Consider the following 18,720-nt stretch of genomic DNA (forward strand, 5'->3'; position numbering starts at 1 on the left):
CCAGTTCAATTCCAAAGTAAGAAAAAAACTGGAAGTATTGGAAGGATGGGATATTATGAATTGAAAATTGCAAACTGAGTAACTATTTTGTCTACACTGCAGATGGCAAGGATATGAAGGTTTCGTAGCAGTTCACCATCTTCCAACATTTGGCTGTAGGGATTGGGAAGCTTTCAACACTACAGCCGGTTCTTACCTCATGTATTCAAGTGCAAAAGAACCCCTCTCCAGGGTGCTGAAGCTGAAATTTTTTTGACCTGAATGGAGATTCTGGCTATAAGCAGAGAACATGCACGTGGGAGGAATTGTTTTAGTTATTCAGAGCTATAATCAAATTTGCTATAGTTCAATTAATACAGCCAGTATGAGAAAGAGATATTATTCTGGTGCTTCTCAAATATCTGAGTGGGCGGCTGTTGAAAATTAGATTTTAACAGATCCTTTCTGCTATTAAGTTGAATTGCATGGCTGTACATTTGAGCTGGCCAAAGATATATGGGAATTCAGAAACTTTGGTTCACTTATTCTACCTTGCCCCCATTATATTTATAAACATCATCCCTACCCTAAAAAGCTACCAATACAATTCATACCATTAGGTACATCTGGGCATTCATTGCTTCTGAAGTAGGACAGTGGACTTCAGAAAAGGCATCTATCTGGCATCTATCTTCTACTGAAAATGTTTGGGCATACAAATTTTTACTGACCTCTTCCAACTCCTTGTCTGAATATCAACTACTGTGACATTATGGGAAGAGTATAGCAATGCAACGTATTTATATATTGTATGTCAGTCAATTCCAGCAACACACTGATTGTCACAAAAATAATTTCGATGTAGATCCTAGGAGAAATTGCTAGAGATTTTTTAAAATATGAAAATCTGTAATATATGAGATTCATAAGACCACAAAAGCCCAGCTGCTTTTTTTTTGTTTTTGTTTTTATGAGCAATTTCCAGATTTGAATCTCAGGGTTTCAAGGGGAAAAAATTCTGAGCCTTGGTGAGAAAATTCAAAATTCAGTTACTCCTCTATTACTGACTACCCTAGATTGCATGACATATATTCCTTATTGTAGAAGGACTGTGTTTTTACAAAAAGTCTTGGATTTATTATGGGTCTTCCAGGTTTGTATTCTCCAGTTTTGCAGCATAGCTACAAGGAAAGAAAAGCCAATATTGTTTAAAAGCTGTAGGAAATAATGCTTCTGAACTTTTTCACATGGGGACATCAGGAAAGCCCAGTACTTTGATATGGATTTATGATATCTCTGCAATAAACTCCAATCCTGGTTGACCCTAATTTTCTTAGTTTATTTTCCCATGTTAGTTTGTGAATAGAAAAGCTTCTGTTTGCTGCTAAAATGTATTATTGTCCATTCACAAAATATTATATGTAAATTGTCGGTGGTCACATTTGTTAAATGGATATATGGAGGTGGAATTATTTATTATTGGGATAATATTTACAGTATTGAAAGCAGTTCCTAATAAAACAAACAGAGTGATTTGCACCATCTCAGAGGTGCTGTGTCAGAGCTTATTTGCATTCAAACTTCGTCTCAGATGAAATCTTAACTACAGCTACAATGTCTGGGCTCCCATAATTTAAGAACTGGAGTTATCCAGTCTGGATTCAATTTGACATTTATAAAAAGTAAAGCAAAGTGAGAAAACTTTAGAATTCATTACAATACTTGTATTTACTTCAAACAATGGATGGTAAAATTATGGAATTTTATATATGTGATGTGGGGCATATGTTTAAACCAAAAACACTAGATGGAACAGGAAATAAGTATACAGAGTAAGGTAGATTGCTGTTTGCCTTGGAGTCTGCTTTGCCTATTGCTATTTCCCTAGGTTAGACTGTCTGCCTTCATCTGCAATGGGAGATAATGTTATATTTGGTTCTGGAAAAAAGTATGCAGAAATTGGAAAATGAATACATGGGCTTAAGTCCCCAATTCAGGATACGGCTTAGTGGGTAACTCTAGGCCGGTCCCTTTCTGTCAGCCCAAACTACCACACAAAGACATGGTGGCAGGGTTAAAATGCATGGAGACCTCCCACCTCCCCTATCCCATTTGCCATTCAATTAATATGTCTTAGTTTCAGTAACTTTTTGAAGTGCTGGGTATCATCACTTGTTCTCACTGGATCATCAAATATCACAAAAGTCAGCATTCAAAACTGAATGAAAAAATGAAGCTTAACCTTAAATCAGTGTTTCTCAACCTTGGCCACTTGAAGATGTCCGGACTTCAACTCCCCAGCCAGCAAATGCTGGCTGGGGAATTCTGGGAGTTGAAGTCCGGACATCTTCAAGTGGCCAAGGTTGAGAAACACTGCCTTAAATCCTGAGAGATCCGATGCAGAATACCAACATCTCATGAGATCTGGTGATCTTACTAATGTGAAATATTTTTTGCCCTCTTTTAAAAAACAGATTACACGGTTTATTTTTTTAATCCTCAGATACCATCTAAAACTATCATGAATGCTCTGCCTTCAGCAGGTCCTGTGTTATCAACCTTCGTAGTAGACCAAAACAATTTTTTAATCAATATATACAGTATTTTGCACCTGCGAAGTAATAGTCAAAGGTCCTCCCTTGTGCTACCTCAGCATCATGATTGCTTCTTCGATTAAGCCAAATTGTAAGCCATTTAGCAATGTTTGATTCCATATTTTATTGTATGTTTACATCAGTGTTATCAACAGATGCCTTGTAATGCTTTAAAATATTTATGGAGAGCTCAGTCATCCAGCTCGCGGTTGTCTCAAAGATGCTTTTTCAAGAGGCAACTGGACTTTCTTGTTTTTCCTTGAAGACATTTTGCTTCTCATCCAAGAAGCCTTCTCAGCTCTGCTTTGAAATAATTGATACATAATCCCTTGATAATATAAATGAGCACAGTAGTATAAACGAATCTAGTACTTTCTCAATCTGTTGAAGTGGAATTACTGTCACTAAATGATGGATTTCATGTGACTTAGGGATCGCAATCCTAGCAGTCCTATTTGCCATTGCAACCCCAGGACCATGTGGTCATTATGGAGGAAGAAGTAGGAGTCCCAGGCAAGCAGATGCTGTGGAGCACAGGCAGATGTGGTGGTGCCACAGGTGGCTGGGAGAATGTGGTGGGCAGATGCTACAAAACCTGGATGGGTGAAAAAGGATCAGGAAAGGGAGCAACTTGAGTACTCTTGATGGCTTCCCCACTGAATTTGTGTGTGGGAAGCTGGCAAAGAATGTGGGAAATCATGGTCAACCTTGGATTTCTGTGATATCATAATTATGAGCTGGGCATCAAGTGCCCAGATCTTGATCACATGACTGCAGGGAGACTGAAAAGGTCAGTACTTAGAGGAGCAGTCATAAATCCACCTTTTGTGCCATTGTAAATTTGAGCAGACACTGAATGATTAATTGTTATCCAAGTGATACCTGCAGGGATGCAGCCCAAAGCAACTTTTCATACTTATTCCAAATATTTTCAACAGCCAATGTGACTAGAGATAATGAAGCTGCAATCCAGGTAAAATCCTGGAAAATCTGCACTATGGAGCAGAAAAGGAAAAGGCAAGCAAAATGGAAATGGGCACTTGCCGTTTTACACAAGGTATAATTTCCATATAAAATCATGCAAATGTTTCCATATAAAATCATGCAAAATCCAAAATGGATTTTGTTTCTGGCTACTGATAAATAGAATAACTGATATGGATACAAGGCAAAATAAAGAGCTTTTTCTTAATTAAAAAAAAGATTACACAGAGCAAATGATAGTTCTGTTCCTTATTTTCCACTGCAAATGTTGAATTCTTTGCTTCATCCAATCTCTTCATGTTTTAACACTAAACCTTAGCTTATGCCAAATAAACAAAACATTGCTGATAATTTAGAGCTATGTTATCTTGACTTAAAAATCCAGAATATCACAAAATTGCAACAAAGAATATCTTTTTGCTATCATCTGGTGGTTTTCCAGGTTTTTACGGACCAGATATAATAGCCCCATTAAATAAAATTGGGTGTAGTAGGTGATGCCATGTTTCTTAGTCCAAAGTAAAAGGATCTATTCATTTACAAGACCAGCTGGTAGCAAGCAGGCAAATGTTCTATTGGGGAAAAAATGCTTCCTATAGATAATTATAATCACAATAATTATTTTTAAACCCACAGGAAAATTGTTGGTAACAAGATCTGCAGGTAGGAATTATGAGTCCTTTGTGAAGAATTAGTACTTAATTTAACTTGTCTCCTTGCTCCTTCCATCTTTCTTTTTCCTTCTGGGTTATATTTATTAAATTGTCAGTTTGAAGGCAGAAATATTGATTTTTAATGTTTTTATAGCACCTTTTTAATAAAAGAAGAGGATAATCTTTTTGATTTTTTAAACAGTTTAAAAGGAAAAAAAGCGACATTGGATGACTTTTTCAGGAATAAACTACATAACAGATGGATGCACAACTAGTATTTTTTTAAGTTCACAAAATGGTGCAGGAATCTGTGATGCTCATTATGAGAGATGTCGTAACCACATTCTACACCGAGAGTTAGGAAGGAAAAAGTTTCAACATCAGACTGAATTATATCCCCATAACTCAAATATTACCAGAGAACATTTACATCCTGCACAACAAATAAATTGCAATGGTACATAAGCAGTAGAATAAAACTAGTAATAAGAATAAAAAAGGGCCCCAGTGTACTGAAATTTGTCAAAGTGTTGATTAACCAGCTGTCACATGATGGGCCTTCAGATGTGATCACCACAAAGGGTTAAGAATGCACAGAACTAAAAATGTGATCCCGTTCAACACCTTACAGCAGTTTCATCTTTTCCTAGGATCACACACAATCTAAGAAAAAGGCCTTGAGGTTTTAAGATGATGCCACATTTGTGCTCCCACATGTTCCAGTTCCCTTTGCATGAATGAAGCTGTAGTACTGCACAACCCTACAGGATAGCTATAAAGATTTCAAACAAATGCTTCCAGTAGAAATCTATATATGTTGAGTAACTGGAACATTGTGGAGTCCTTGGAGCTCTCTTAACATGACTGTTTACTTACGTAGTTGTTTTATTACCTGACTATGCAGCACTGATGTTACGTAGGTTGATAATGGAATGTCAGCAAGCAAACAGCCATGCTCAGAGAGCATCAAGGACTCAAAATTTCAACCCTGAGCTATATATATGTATATGTATATATATATTCTCTTCTATGAGAACATACATTTTCCCAAAAGTAGCGATGGAAAGCGATGCTATCACATTATAACAGCATAGCAGTGAGTCAAAGATACAATCAAAGGTTCTCAAGAGTCTTAAAATGCCTAACAACATGCAGATGAAGACTTAATTTGCAAATCTGTTTTCAAACAGCAAGTCTAGCACATTTCTGTGCCTAGTGCAGTGGGTGAATCCTGTGTACTGTTGCTGTCAAGTTTATTTACCACCAGTAGATTCTCTTCAGTACTGACCTTGCTTTATTGAAATCTGCCAAATTCTGAAAAGGTTTGATCCAACCTGTTTTTCAAACAGAATCTGCTAAATTTACAGGGATCACTTTTAATAGAGATTTTGAACCTTAAAATCATGTAAATAAGTGTTCCCAATTTAATATTACACTTATATTTCATATTTCTAGACTACTCATCTCCCTCAATGAGGTGCTCTTTATATCTTTCTTGTTTACTTTTTCTATTAGCTTATTCTTATATTATCTTTTCTTAGTCTGAAGATTTCTGTTGTCAGAATCTGTTATCAGATGCAAGGACTAGGTTTTTCTCAAATTAAAGTTATTATTCATTTTTCCCCTTTTCAAATTTATTAATCCCCAGACCAGCTGCGCTTTTGAAGCACCATTTGCAATACAGAGTAAGCAAATGTAGAAATAAACAATTTCATCATTATGTATCTGCCCCATCTTCCTAAAGGGAATCTATCCAACATTATTTTTTTTATAACATATGCTCATTCCCCCCCCTTTCCATGCACCATGATGTTTCTGGAATTAAAAACACATTATTAATCTGATGGAGAATGAAGGAGGATGAAGAAGTGTGAGTCCAGATACAGCATAAAATGTATCCTTTTTTAGATTTGCAGCATACACGCAAACATACATGTCACCTATTAAATTACACCAAACTGTATGGGTCCTCATTTGCAAAATCTATGAATTTGGCAATAGAATTTTCTGTAAGCTTTGGAGAAAGTGGTTTTTCATTCAGAGTAATAAATACAATACAATACAATAGCAGAGTTGGAAGGGACTTTGGCGGTCTTCTAGTCCAACCCCCTGCCTAGGCAGGAAACCCTATACCGTTTCAGACAGATGACTATCCAACATCTTCTTAAAGACTTCCAGTGTTGGGGCATTCACAACTTCTGGAGGCAAGCTGTTCCACTGATTAATCGTTCTAACTGTCAGGAAATTTCTCCTGAGTTCTCTCCTTGATTAGTTTCCACCCATTGCTTCTTGTACTACCCTCAGGTGCCTTGGAGAATAGTTTGACTCCCTCTTCTTTGTGGCAATCCCTGAGATATTCGAACACTGTTATCATGTCTCCCCTAGTCCTTCTTTCTCTTAAGCTAAATATACCCAGTTCCTGCAACCGTTCTTCATATGTTTTAGTCTCCAGTCCCCTAATCATCTTTGTTGCTTTTTTCTGCACTCTTTCTAGAATCTCCACATCTTTTCTACATCATGGCGACCAAAACTGAATGCAGTATTCCAAGTGTGGCCTTACCAAGGCATTATAAAGTGGTATTAACACTTCACATGATCTTGATTCTATCCCTCTATTTATGCAGCCTAGAACTGTGTTGGCTTTTTAAATAAGCAGAAGTCAACTGTGTACATATTCCATTGGCACCATGAGCACATTGGTCAGGATTATATTGCTCCATTTGATTTAGATTTCTCTCTTGGAATAAGATCTTGATTGTGAACTTTAGGGAGCCAAACTAAAGCATGTGTGCCATTCAAATTCTTTGCCAAGAAGACCTTTCTAAAAAAAATTTTCTGTTGGGTCCAGTATTGGTGACAATAGCTTAGAGAACAGGGAAATGTAATTTAGGCATTTTTACTATATTTATAATGTCAACACATATTTTTTTACCTTTTATGAAACATTTTGCTTTTTTTAAAAAAAATCTAGAAAAGTCCTGGCTGAATCAGCAGGAAGTAAACCTTCTATATTTTCATCCAACATTTTCTTCTTTAGAAAACAGGCTGTGTGTAGCTGGAGGTTAGCATGCCAGGCTACAGAATTGTGCTAATAGTCTCTTTAGGAACCCTTGTGCTAGGTAGTGACTTCAAGTATTCCAGATGCTTCTTTGTATCCTCTTGATTATGCCGGACATAGTATACCACATAGCTAATGACCAAGGTAAACCAGCTGAACATGGTTACAAACATGGCAACATCGGTGGTTTTCTGATGCATGTTGCAAAAGTTGATGCCTGAATCTAGGATGTGTAGCAGAGGCTTTCCAGCATATTCCTCTTGCACAGATGTTTGGCAGGTGATCTCATTGACTGAATCAGGGTCCAGTTTCACTTCCCACAAGACTTCCTGCAAAGTACATTCACAGTGCCAAGGGTTGTTAGATAAGCGAATCATGGCATTCAAGTTGATCAGGGCTTCCTTTGGGATTCTCTGTATGTGATTGCCAGAAAGATCCAGCAACCGCAGGCCATCAGCCACACCCTTAAATGCCGCTGAATCAATCTTCTCAATGGCATTCTTGGAGAGATCTATTTCTTGCAAGTGGGCCAGGTGCCTGAAAGTGCTGTTGGGAACTGCAGTAATCTTATTTGCATCCAGCTTCAAAAACATGGTATCTTTGGGAATATCTGTTGGAATTTCCTCCAAGTTGCTCGCACTACACAGAACAGCAGTTGCTCCTGAATAATTGGTACATTGACACTGTTCAGGGCAGGATGTACAGCAACAGGAAGGGGTGCAAAAGAAGAGGCAGAAGAGAGTTTGAGAGCAAAGGAACAGCACAGGCCAAGATGTCTCAGTTGCCAGAAACATGCTGGTCATCCAATCAGTAATAGGGAATCCTGCATGGCTGCTAAGGCAAAGAAAATCAGTTCTTTTTTTCCCCACGCTCCTTTGAATTAAGAGGCCCCACAAGACTCTCGGTGGGTTGATTTGGGGTCAGGTGTGTCACAGCAATCAATTCAAGCGTCTCATTTTCCAGAGCACAGAAAGATGGGAAAGTAATCTCTACAGGGGTAGAAATATGAATACATTTTCATCTAATTACAACACAAACATTAAAATTAACATCCATGACCAAACAAATGTTGATGACTCAAATATCTGTGACTTCAAATTTCTGCCCTGATAGGTAACTAATTCTCTCTCTCTCTCTCTCTCTCCTTTCTCCCTCCTTCCCGCCCTCCCTCCCTCTCTCCCTTTCCCTTTCCCTCTCCCTCTCCCTCTCCTCTCCTCTCTCTCCCTCCCTCTCCTTCTCCCTCCCTCTGGACAGAAACAATTGAAGACAAAACCCTTGAGGTCATTTCTCTCTCCCCTTTTCAATCATTCTCTTGTTGAAGGTGATGGAGAATGTTAGTGCTGATGTTGTTGCATTTTGGAAACATGTTTTTATCGCTGTGAAGGAGTCCAGTTTGCCCTATCCCATTGTAAAAAAAAATTCAAGTGGAAATAATTCCCTCTTGGAATTTAAAAGAAGCAATCGAAACTAGAGAAGTTGCAGATCAGTAGTAAAAAAAATAAAGCTAGGTGTGACAGCTACTCACAATGAACTCCATGGTTACTCCCATCGGGTTCTCGCCACTTGCTGCTTGTTGATTTTTTAAATCTCCTTGTTCTGCTTTATCCTTTCATCCTTCCAAAGTAGGTAAAATAAGGGCCCAAATTGTTGGTGGCAATATGCTGACTATGTAAACCACTTAGAGATGGCTGTAAAAGCACTGTAAAGCGATATATAAGTCTAAGTGCTATTGCTATTTAAAGGAATGAGGGAGACAGAATAAGTGTTATGTTCCTTATTTTGGCTCCTGCATTAAGTATGACACAAGTTACAAACAACTTCATTTATTTGCCATCTGGTGGTCATCCAGAACTTTGCAGCTTATATAAGGCACGGGAAAGGAGAGCAGATTCACCCTAAGTCTAATGATTAAGTATATGTGTGCGTGTGCTTGTGTGGGGGCGGGGTGGGTGGGTGGGTAGGAATACCTCAGATGACTAAAGGGGTGACGAACCTTTCAGGGCCCTGTTCATTCCATCTGCCCTCAACTGGGTCAGCCTAGGGGGAATCCCAGCATCTCTGACCTTTCAGCAGTAAAGTGCCCATCTGAGGAGTTTGTTTGGAGTTCAATTATATTCTAAAATTGCAAGACTAATTTTTAACTAAATAACTGTGAGAGCAGCATATGATTCTCCACCCATGAATTTGCATCAAAGTCTCTTCTCTTTGGGAAGAGAATTTAAAAATAAAAATAAAAAAAGAAATATATTTTTTAAACAAACATTTTCTGTATACTACAACATAGACCTTTTATTTAAACCATATTCTGCAACCTATGTTAGCTGAATTAATAGCACAATTGTCACAACTGCTGGGGAGGAAAAAAATAGCCTGTTCAGTTTGGGTTCACTCTACTGGGAAAAAAGTTTGTACTTACTAAGGTCAGGAGACTTGCAGGGGGGAAAACCCATTCAGTGGGGAGCAATTAACATTATAAAGAAACAGTTAAGTTGGGGGATCCTGTTTTCATTTGTTTTTCTGACTTTAAAATGGAGACACTTGGGAAAGGAATTCAGTTTGTCTGTACCCTGTTTTAGATTCTACCTCAGAAATGAATCTGCTTGCTGAAGATAGAGACATTCAGACCACGGTAGAGTAGTTTTAGCAAGGAAAAGAGATGGGCAAAAGAAGGTAAGAATCTGTTCTCTTTGGCATTTTTCTGCCCTAAACAAACTCATCAGAAATCCTTTATTTGCTTTCTTTCATTCTTAGTACTAGGATTGTTTTACTGTTACGTTTTTTTTTAAGTTTTCAGATCCTAGGAAAGGAATCTATAACCTGAATCCTTTTCTGTTGATGATATAATTTTTACAGTTAAGAAAATTGGCAAAATAAAATGGTGCACATGACTGAAAGTAATTATTTAAAAAAGCTGTCATTATATGCCAAAGATAGCAAGAGTAATCAATTAGCATCATCACCAAGTGGGGCCCCCAGAAACATAAAAAGGACCACATAATTATATATGTTCCATGCCATTTTAACTGCGATGGCTTCTTCTGGAATGGATGCAGAAAATTTTGTAAAAGATCTTTAGTAAGCTGGTCACAAAACTGCAATCCCTAGAGTTCCCTGAGGAAATTGGTGGATTGAAAAATCATTTGAATTCTATGATATAAATAGGCCGTTTTGGGGATCAGCTACAGCCACCAATTTGGCTTTTGAAAATCTGGATTTATGGATTCTGCCTATATGCAACCAGCTGTGGCTTTTAGGATCTTGCTGGTTGTAGTGATAGAGGAAATTTTTCCGGTAGGAGGGAATCCTCTCTAAGAATGCTTCTTTCTCCTTTTCAACCTTGTCATAATCTATTGCCTAAAATGAAGCTTTCAGCCCTCAGGCGAGCTGGGGAAGACAAGATAGGCAAGCAGATTTTCAGACCCTTGAAGCACTGTGACATGACAAGCAGCACATCTGCTGTCTTCCCCCAAACTATTAAAGGTACATGAGTCATAATGTTGAATGTTGGCAATCCCCTGCTCTAAGCATAACAGGCAAAGCTGCTAATCCTAATATGCTTCAGGATGTAAATATGACACTAAAGCTAGCTGCAGTCTCCACCTACATCTTCCTCCCAGAGTTTCAACTGTGATGTCAAAAATAAGAGCACAGATGCTGGACACCTACCTAGCTACAAAGCAAAAGAGCCCCCTCCCCTCCAAAAATTGGCTTCTTGGATTGAGCCTATTGAAAAAAAAATCATATAGTCACCTTTAGCCATTCCATCATGCAAATATGCCATGACTGATCTACCCTATCATTGCTGCCTTCTCTCCTCCCTTTTGGCCATGGTACCTGAACCGAGATCGGCTGAGTCTCCTTTTACCTGAGGATCCCAAGTTTCTTCCTCATCCAAAGCTCAGGAGCTCTTGCTCTGCTTTCTCTTGCCACACCCTTGCCTGGATGTGGGTGCAGTTCAGAGCAGCAGCAGTGAAGAACTTGCAGCCTGCACACAGCACTTGTTGCTGCCGTCCTTCTCCCATCAGTCGCACACAAAGCCATTCATGGCAAATGCTGACTGTAATTGGATCGCATCTGCTTGTCACTGCCACCCTAGCTGAGCATCCTGGAATTTTTAAAGGGGCCGTTCAGTAATAAAGGAGATATTAACAGACATAGGAAGCAGCATAGTAGTCTATTGCTTGCTTGGGAATTACACACTACAATATTATATGTTTGGAACACAGTGGCTGATATTCACTAGATCAGAAAATAGGCATTCAGTGTTGCTTTCCATTATTCCACACATGCCAAAATGTAAAGCTTTGTATTTACTATTAAAGGTGCTTTTTGTTATGCCAGAATGACATTTCTCTTGCATTAACTCCAGGTCATAATATTTCCTTGTGCTCTTCTTTTTTATCTTAAAGAGCAAGACTTCAGCATGTTCTTAAACTATTATGAGCATCTTTAATAGTGAAAGGAAAATTCATGTTTGCACATTGCAATATATGTGCACCAGTTATTTGCTGTAATTCATTATTAGGAGGTTCCTTATAAAATCATAGTATTAGTTCAGCCTGCTTAGTGCAGGAGTTAAAAACCCCAGCAGCCAAAGAACTATTTAGCCCACAGGTGTTAAACCTGTCGTGCCACACTGCCGTCATGTGACATTTCACAATACTTTTCCCCTTTGTGGAGGTGGGGTGGGTATGGCCTGATTTTGACGCATCTGGCCCGCGGGCCGCCAGTTTGACACCCCTGATCTAGCCTCAGCTTAACACAGCTTTTTTCCAGATAACAGATTCCGCTGTCAAATTGTTCTGTCTGCAAGAAGGTTTTTTCTTACATTCAGACAGATTTTATCTTCTTGTAATTTAAATCCATCCTCCTAAGACTCACATTCTGAAATAGAGACATGTCTTTGCCATCTTACATGTGATATCATTTAATACATTTATACAGAGAGCTACCCTATCCTCTTTAGTTGTCTTTTTTCTAAACAAACCCAATGCCTTCAATTATTGGATTCTATTTCCCTATTTTATTCCTGTTGCCCTTCTCTAAACCTGATTCAATTTCTATAGATCTTTAGTGCTATGGGTAGAACTGAACTTGGTACTTGAAATTGGGTATCCCAAAGCAAAATAAAGTGAACTGATTACTTCAGTTTTTTAAAAATCATATTTCTGTTGATGCAATCTATAATTTGCATTTGGCCTTTATAATAATCACATGGAAAAATTGTCTCATTCAGTGTGTAATCAACTTTATATGACCACCTTGTTATTGGATTTAGATTGTATTAATGGACCCCACATACTCCTAGTCATCTATACTATTAAACTATTCTGTAGTGAACTGGAGTACTGTGTCTGCATGGGCTAGAGCTGGGGAAAAGAAACAATGACTCTTGACTACTTACATGCACCTTTAAGTCATTGATTGTTAGCTGAAAACTCACCAAGGTTGCCTTGCCTTTGTTTCTCATAGGAACAAAACTATGAACTATTAGCCCAACAATTGGACTGCTGTTAATGGCTTTTGTGATTTTGCCTGATGAGTAAACTTAATGCGGTTTGCACACCATAGTTTATGGTTTAGCATGGGTGGAATTTAAATTGTAATTTATCCAGTTAATCATGATTAAGGCATCATGTCTTAGTATGCTGTGTGAACACAATACAAGAAAAGATTCAGGTGGATATGTTTAGAGGGTGATAAGGCAATTCCATAAGAATTGGTTTGATGTAGTAGTTAAAAGTTCTAGGCTAGAAACTTGGAAACAGTGAATTCTCATCCCATCTTAGGCACAAAGCCAGCTGGGTCATTCTCTCTTGGCTTCTCAGGAGGCAATGACAAACTATTTCCAAAACCATGCCAAGAAAACACCAGGGACCTGGCCAGATGGTCTTCAGGAGTCCACCCTAATTTGAAAACACACACACACACACACACACACACACACACACACACAGAGAGAGAGAGAGAGAGAGAGAGAGAGAGAGAGATTTTAGAGATTTTATTAATATTTGTAGGCCGCCCTTTTCCCTGAGGGGACTCAGGGAAGAGAGAGAGAGAGAGAGAGAGAGAGCGCTATTCCATTGGAGTGGTAATATCTGTGGAGGATATGAAATGTTTCTTTCCTGGAATTTACAAAATCCTAGAGCAGTGTGTATATGACAGAGAGATGAAATCCCCATTTGCAAAGCAAATCTCACTCTTTAACTATTTGCATGTGATGTCACAATGTAAATATGAAAGAGTGGAGCTTGTGTTATGATGTCATAATGTTAGTGCCCTTGTGGTTAAAAATATCTATCAATTGTACGTGAAATAAATTATTAAACAGTACACTCTAAATCTGTCAGTGTTCAATGAACATTAACTAACAATGCAAACTGATTTCCCTCAGCATTCTATACTAAAATGTGGTTGTCTACTTTGTACAATATCCTTCGCTATATTTCTGTTTGCAGAATAAGCTGCATTCATATAAGAAGTTAGGCTTGGTTACTTTTGACCTTGGCTTATCTGTTTATGGCTTAGCATATTATGCGAATCCAACCTTCAATGAATTGCACATCAATAAATTAGTTAATTCAATAACCAGCTCAAGCATATTGTGTAAACGCAGGAAGAGCATTGTGTCAGAATAGCGTTGTTGTTCTGTTGATATAGAGTATGCAAATAAAGAACATATACACTATATTGCCAAAAGCATTCGCTCACCTGCCTTTACTCGCATATGAATTTACTGTAAGTGACATCCCATTCGTAATCCATAGAGTTCACTGTGATGTCGGTCAACCCTTTGCAGCTATAACAGCTTCAACTCTTCTGGGAAGGCTGTCCACAAGGTTTAGGAGTGTGTTTATGGGAATTTTTGACCATTCTTCCAGAAGTGCATTTGTGAGGTCATACACTAATGTTGGACGAGTTTACGTGGCCTACCACTTCAAGGCTGAGTTGCTGTCGTTCCCAAACACTTCCACGTTCTTATAATACAGCTGACAGTTGACTGTGGAATATTTAGGAGCGAGGAAATTTCACAACTGGATTTGTTGCACAGGTGGCATCCTAACACAGTTCCATGCTGGAATTCACTGAGCTGCTGAGAGCAACCCATTATTTCACAAATGTTGGTAAAAACAATCTGGATGCCTAGGTACTTGATTTTATACACCTGTGGCCATGGAAGTGATTGGAACACTTGATTCTGATTATTTGGATGGGTGAGCGAATACGTTTGGCAATATAGTGCATGTCATATGAATTCAAGCCATAGAGGTGTCAGGACATCAGCTATAATATCTGCACTTAGAACTAACATTATTTATTGAACATTACTCCTTTATTGAAAATCTGCTTTTCCTGCATAAAACTTCCTACCACAGAAGCATGCGTGTATTTCTAATTATTCAGATTAGAAACAAACACTGTTCAGCAGGACAGTCTGCATAATCCCTTATGGCATTGACCACATCATCTGTGAAGCCAATGAGTGTGCCCTTAACAAAAAACAAGCAGGAAAACATAGTTGAAATCTGGAACAAATAAAAGATCTTGAAGCTGCCTGAAAATAATGAAAATAATATTAAGGCAATGCTGTAATGATGGACCATATAAAAACAATCTTCCTTGCATGTTCCATTATGGTTAGGGTGACATGAGATGGAGGCTTTAGGAAAGTAGCTCATACAATAGTTTTTCTTACACTACTACTGAAAGCAAGGTTATGTGTAAAGTTAGAATGAAAATACTGTTCTTGTTGTTCATTTCGCAGTCTGCCTTTTCTCCAGAAGTTCTCAGAGTACATAGTGGGCCTTCCAATGTGCCTTCCAATCAGAGGTGGGTTCCTACCAGTTCGCACCTATTCGGTAGAACCGGTTCATCAAATCTACCGGACCGGTAAGAAGAGGTTCCACCAGTGGACCCGGAAAGCAGGCCACACCTTCAGAAGAGGTTCCAAAAAATTTTGAAACCCACCACTGCTTCCAATGTTACCTCTATTTACGACTCTATTAAGCAGATGAGAGAGAATGACTGGTCTAAAGTTCTCTTCCAGGGTTGAGGGTGGATTTGAACCTCTTGCACTCCATCACGATACAGTAAGAGTCACCCGAAAGTTTTATCCAGAGTCAGGATTGGATGTAGACATTAGCTACAGGAAGCCGTGGAAGCTGTTTGGCAAGTGCTAACACAGAGAAAGACTATGAAACAATTGAACTTAGTGAGATTGTTCTGAGCATAACAAGCATATGAGGGCCTAAGGATGAATCGTCTTTGAACAGCTATGAATCTGTACAGGAGCACTTCATTTACGGAGACTGTCATAGAAATAATAAAATTATAATAAATAAATAAAAATGGAGTGGCCCTTTTAGATTCCTGGCCCCTAAATTGTAGCATGCTTAGCTTATTCCTAAATCTGATTCTGACCAGAAATTGTGTATTTACAGAAAGAAAAAAAACACAAGTAAAGAAAAATATTTATTTACTATTATTTATTTCTGCTTTGAAAAGCACTACGACTTTTAGAAGCTGTTTATGTATTTTAAAAATTATCATCCTGAGCACTGCAGTGAAAGAAAAGATATTGTGCAGGCTGCAATTTTAAGAAGCAATTTGCAAAAATAATCAGGTAATGCACTGATTTCATTTGTTGAGGCACAGCACTTCTTGGTCAAGATCCAGTTCATGGGCAAATAAAAAATACATGTTTAGCTGTAAAGTGTGTGGTCTTTTTCTATACATACCATAATTATTACTAAAAATAAGTTTTATAGAGATGTGGGAGAACAGCTTCATGATTTGTGCTAGGTTCAATCAAACTGCAAGTGAAAATGCAGCTTTAACTGAAAAATAATAATCTTGGTTTCCTTAGATCAGTGTTTCTCAACCTTGGCAACTTGAAGATGTCCGGACTTCAACTCCTAGAATTCCCCAGCCAGCGAATGCTGGCTGGGGAATTCTGGGAGTTGAAGTCCAGACATCTTCAAGTTGCCAAGGTTGGGAAACACTGCCTTAGATTACTTGTACTAGAGGTAAAATGTACGATTATGACTTCACAGTGATCCACATTCATTTTTAAATTGATTTTAATTAATAACAAAATAAAAGCAAAGGACAAAAATAGTAATGATAGTGATGCACACACTGTCAAAGAAAAGAAAAATAATGTGATTGTGATTTTTGATGTTTCTTGCTGCCTTCCCATAAACAGTCAAGTGGAAAGTAGACAAAAAAATCAGAAATCATGGTCATGTGAGATCCTTGCTTAATGACACAATCTGGGCCTCACTTAATGACAGCTGTTACTAAGCAATGTGATCATGTGACAACATGCTTTACAATCACTTTACTTAGTGAAAAATTCCAGTCCTAACTGCTGTCATAGGCCCAGGATTACCTATATAATAGATGGCGAATTGCTTAATTCTTCCCACTGCATTTTTTATGTGTCATACGTGCCAAGTATGGCTCAATAATGGATACGCTGCTGAAATAAATTTTCACATTTGGGGGGAACTGTTTTCTGATCATAAGTATATTTTCATATTTTCGGTGGACCTTCTCCAGTGGTGGATTGCAGGCGGTACGCCCCGGTATGGATCACCGGATACTATTCCGGTACGGTGCTCCGGTGGGCCCACCTGTCCGCCCGAGCGCCTTACCGGTCTTTTAAGTGCTTGGCGCTTCTGCGCATGGTGCATACAGCCCCTGTGCAATGCTCTGCTAAGCAGCTAGAGCATTGCGGAGGCTCGCAGAGGCATTAAGACGCATGTGTGCACTGCGAGCGTCCATGTGGACGCTGCCAAGCCCGTTCCAATCGTACTGGTTGGAACGGAATCCAGAACCCACCACTGACCTTCTCTGATTATTTTCTTCATTCTCTTGAATATTTAAACATAGAACTAGGAACACAAATTGCTGTTCAAGCTGCTTTGCTTTCATTCATTAATAGAATGAAACCTTTGAGGAAAAGCTGTCTTTGCAATCTTTATAAATGACAGTGTGACATCATTGGCATTTCTGGCATTGATATATCAACACTTGCTGAAGCAAATTTTTTGATTGAGAAGAGCAAAATGAAGCATAAATTCAGATTCCGTTGACATTAGAATTATTGGCCTAAATTAAGAAATATTCCAAAACCCCATCTATAATGAATATCAAGGATAAGTATTCAATACTACTGCCAATAAAAAATAGAGGCAAAAAGACTTCAGCAAATGACATTCACGGGAGAGAGAAGCAGCTTCTATGGCACTAATTAATTTAGCACATTCTGCATTGAATTAATGATAACATCCATAAAGAATGAGACCAGCACCATTTCAAGGTATGAATATGCTCCTTATGTTCTTTGTAACAATAAAACAATATGTCCTGGGAGAAGGAACATTTGATGAACAAATCAAGAACCTCTGGAAATAGATAGCTTTTGCATTAGGGTGAAATGGAGTTTTACAATTGCCTCCTTCCCAATTTTTGAGACACTATAGAAAAGGAGCTGTCATCTGAATTAGAGGGAAGAGAAGAAAGACCCATAATCTTTCCGTGACTAGCCAATTCCTCTAAATCAGTCATTCCCAACATTGGGGCAATTTGATTTTTAATGGGGGCAATCCAAAAATGAGCTATTAACTGAATTTTTGAAAGCCCGCTAATTGTTCTTATATATTTGTGATGAAATAGGTAAATGAAACAGCTGTGTTTCATTTACCAATTGTTGTCTTTGTAAAAGTGCATTTTCTAGGGCCTGGTCTAAAAAGATTGGGGAGGGGGGAAAGGATGGAGTAACTGCCAGCCAATCAGATGTGTTTCCACTAAGGATCATTGGACTGTCAGAAAAAGCTTTCTTTAAAATTATTTTATGTTTATGCATTTCAGTTCTCTATTATATGTTTTGAAACTTTATTTGCTGTTTTTTCATATCCCTTCATACGATTATTTTTTAAGTTCCTCAGTCCTCCTACTGTCTTTCGTTCTTTTATTTTTCTCTTTCATGGATGCCATGGTCTTTGGAACCTTGTTTAAACCAAGTTAGTGGCCTTTTAGGCTTCCTCTGCATGAGTAGTTGTTCACTTTTTGAATCGTAAATATTACATGTCACCAGGGGGTGGGGGCATCAGGATTTTAGAGATGGTTAGATGGGTCATGTCCAAAAAACAGTTGGGAAACCACTGCTCTAAATCTTTAATTCCAGCAGCTTTTAAGGTGGTAGATAAACAAATTTTGAGCAAGTGGTTTAAGAGGTACTTTGCATTTTTAAGTCATCAAGTGTGCTTTTGGGGGAGGCATAAGATAACTATTTTAAAAAAAATTCTAGGCCCAATTAGTTTTTGTTAGCTGAGATTCATTTCACAATAGTATTGAGTCACTTGATTTTTCTCTCCATTTTATTAATCTGTTATTTTGACTGATGTACAGCACCAGTGACGTGTGGTGAGCTTCATGGCCGGTGAGG

General features: G+C 38.3%; 2 protein-coding genes across 2 annotated transcripts in view; one reads left to right on the plus strand and one right to left on the minus strand.

The window, feature by feature from the left end:
- Window positions 1-256, plus strand: part of TSPEAR (thrombospondin type laminin G domain and EAR repeats) — a 28,759-nt gene extending 28,503 nt beyond the window's left edge. The window contains exon 12 of the mRNA XM_032225653.1: window positions 103-256. Coding sequence (XP_032081544.1) covers window positions 103-256 — 154 coding nt within the window. The remainder of the gene's footprint in view (window positions 1-102) is intronic.
- Window positions 257-7,285: 7,029 nt separating this feature from the next.
- Window positions 7,286-8,110, minus strand: LRRC3 (leucine rich repeat containing 3). Its single transcript, XM_032224811.1, has one exon. It carries the CDS (start codon window positions 8,069-8,071, stop codon window positions 7,286-7,288), a length of 786 nt encoding a protein of 261 aa, XP_032080702.1. The 5' UTR covers window positions 8,072-8,110.
- Between the last annotated feature and the right edge of the window lie 10,610 nt (window positions 8,111-18,720).

The sequence above is a fragment of the Thamnophis elegans genome, chromosome 10 (genome assembly GCF_009769535.1).
Source record: "Thamnophis elegans isolate rThaEle1 chromosome 10, rThaEle1.pri, whole genome shotgun sequence".
Taxonomy (NCBI): domain Eukaryota; kingdom Metazoa; phylum Chordata; class Lepidosauria; order Squamata; family Colubridae; genus Thamnophis; species Thamnophis elegans.

Coding starts and splice junctions, on each gene's coding strand:
- LRRC3 (XM_032224811.1), bottom strand. CDS start 8,071: ATGACCAGCATGTTTCTGGCAACTGAGACATCTTGGCCTGTGCTGTTC.